The sequence below is a fragment of the Eimeria mitis genome, genomic scaffold (genome assembly GCF_000499745.2).
Source record: "Eimeria mitis Houghton genomic scaffold, Emh_scaff2374, whole genome shotgun sequence".
In the NCBI taxonomy this organism is placed as follows: domain Eukaryota; phylum Apicomplexa; class Conoidasida; order Eucoccidiorida; family Eimeriidae; genus Eimeria; species Eimeria mitis.
Genome location: NW_013570710.1, coordinates 5942 through 6414, shown reverse-complemented (window position 1 = coordinate 6414; position 473 = coordinate 5942). Strand labels below are relative to the sequence as shown.

Sequence of the window (473 nt, the reverse complement as noted above, 5' to 3'; positions counted from 1 at the left end):
GTCCCAAACACCATCAGTAGCCAGCAGCAGCAAACCACAATTCTTCACTCCTGCTGCTGCTGCTGCTGCTCCTGCTGCTGCTGCTGCTGGTGCTGGTCCTGCTGCTGCTGCTGCTGGTCCTGCTGCTGCTGCTGCACCTTCTGCTGCACTTTCCGCAGCAAAACCACCGCTGATATTTGCTGCTGCAGCACCAGCAGCAGCAGCATCAACCTGCACACCACCACCAGCAGCACCACCAGCACCAGCAGCAGCACCACCACCACCACCAGCAGCAGGAGCAGCAGCAGGAGCAGCAGCAGGAGGAGGAGAGAAGAGAGAAGAGAGAGAAAAGAGAGAAACCTCTGGCTCAATAGATAGAGCCCTTGGCGGCAGTCTATCCTTAACATCGAAGTCGCCGATAGAACGGGTAGGCTCCAACTGGCCAGCCATCTTGTTCTTCACTATGCTCACCTGCAGCAGCAGCACCAGCAGCA

General features: G+C 57.7%; 1 protein-coding gene across 1 annotated transcript in view; it reads right to left on the bottom strand.

Moving 5' to 3' along the window:
* Nucleotides 1-473, bottom strand: part of EMH_0052780 (uncharacterized protein) — a gene marked incomplete at both ends in the record, with an annotated part of 1287 nt that overhangs the window by 174 nt on the left and 640 nt on the right. The window contains one exon of the mRNA XM_013496913.1: nucleotides 3-473. Coding sequence (XP_013352367.1) covers nucleotides 3-473 — 471 coding nt within the window. The remainder of the gene's footprint in view (nucleotides 1-2) is intronic.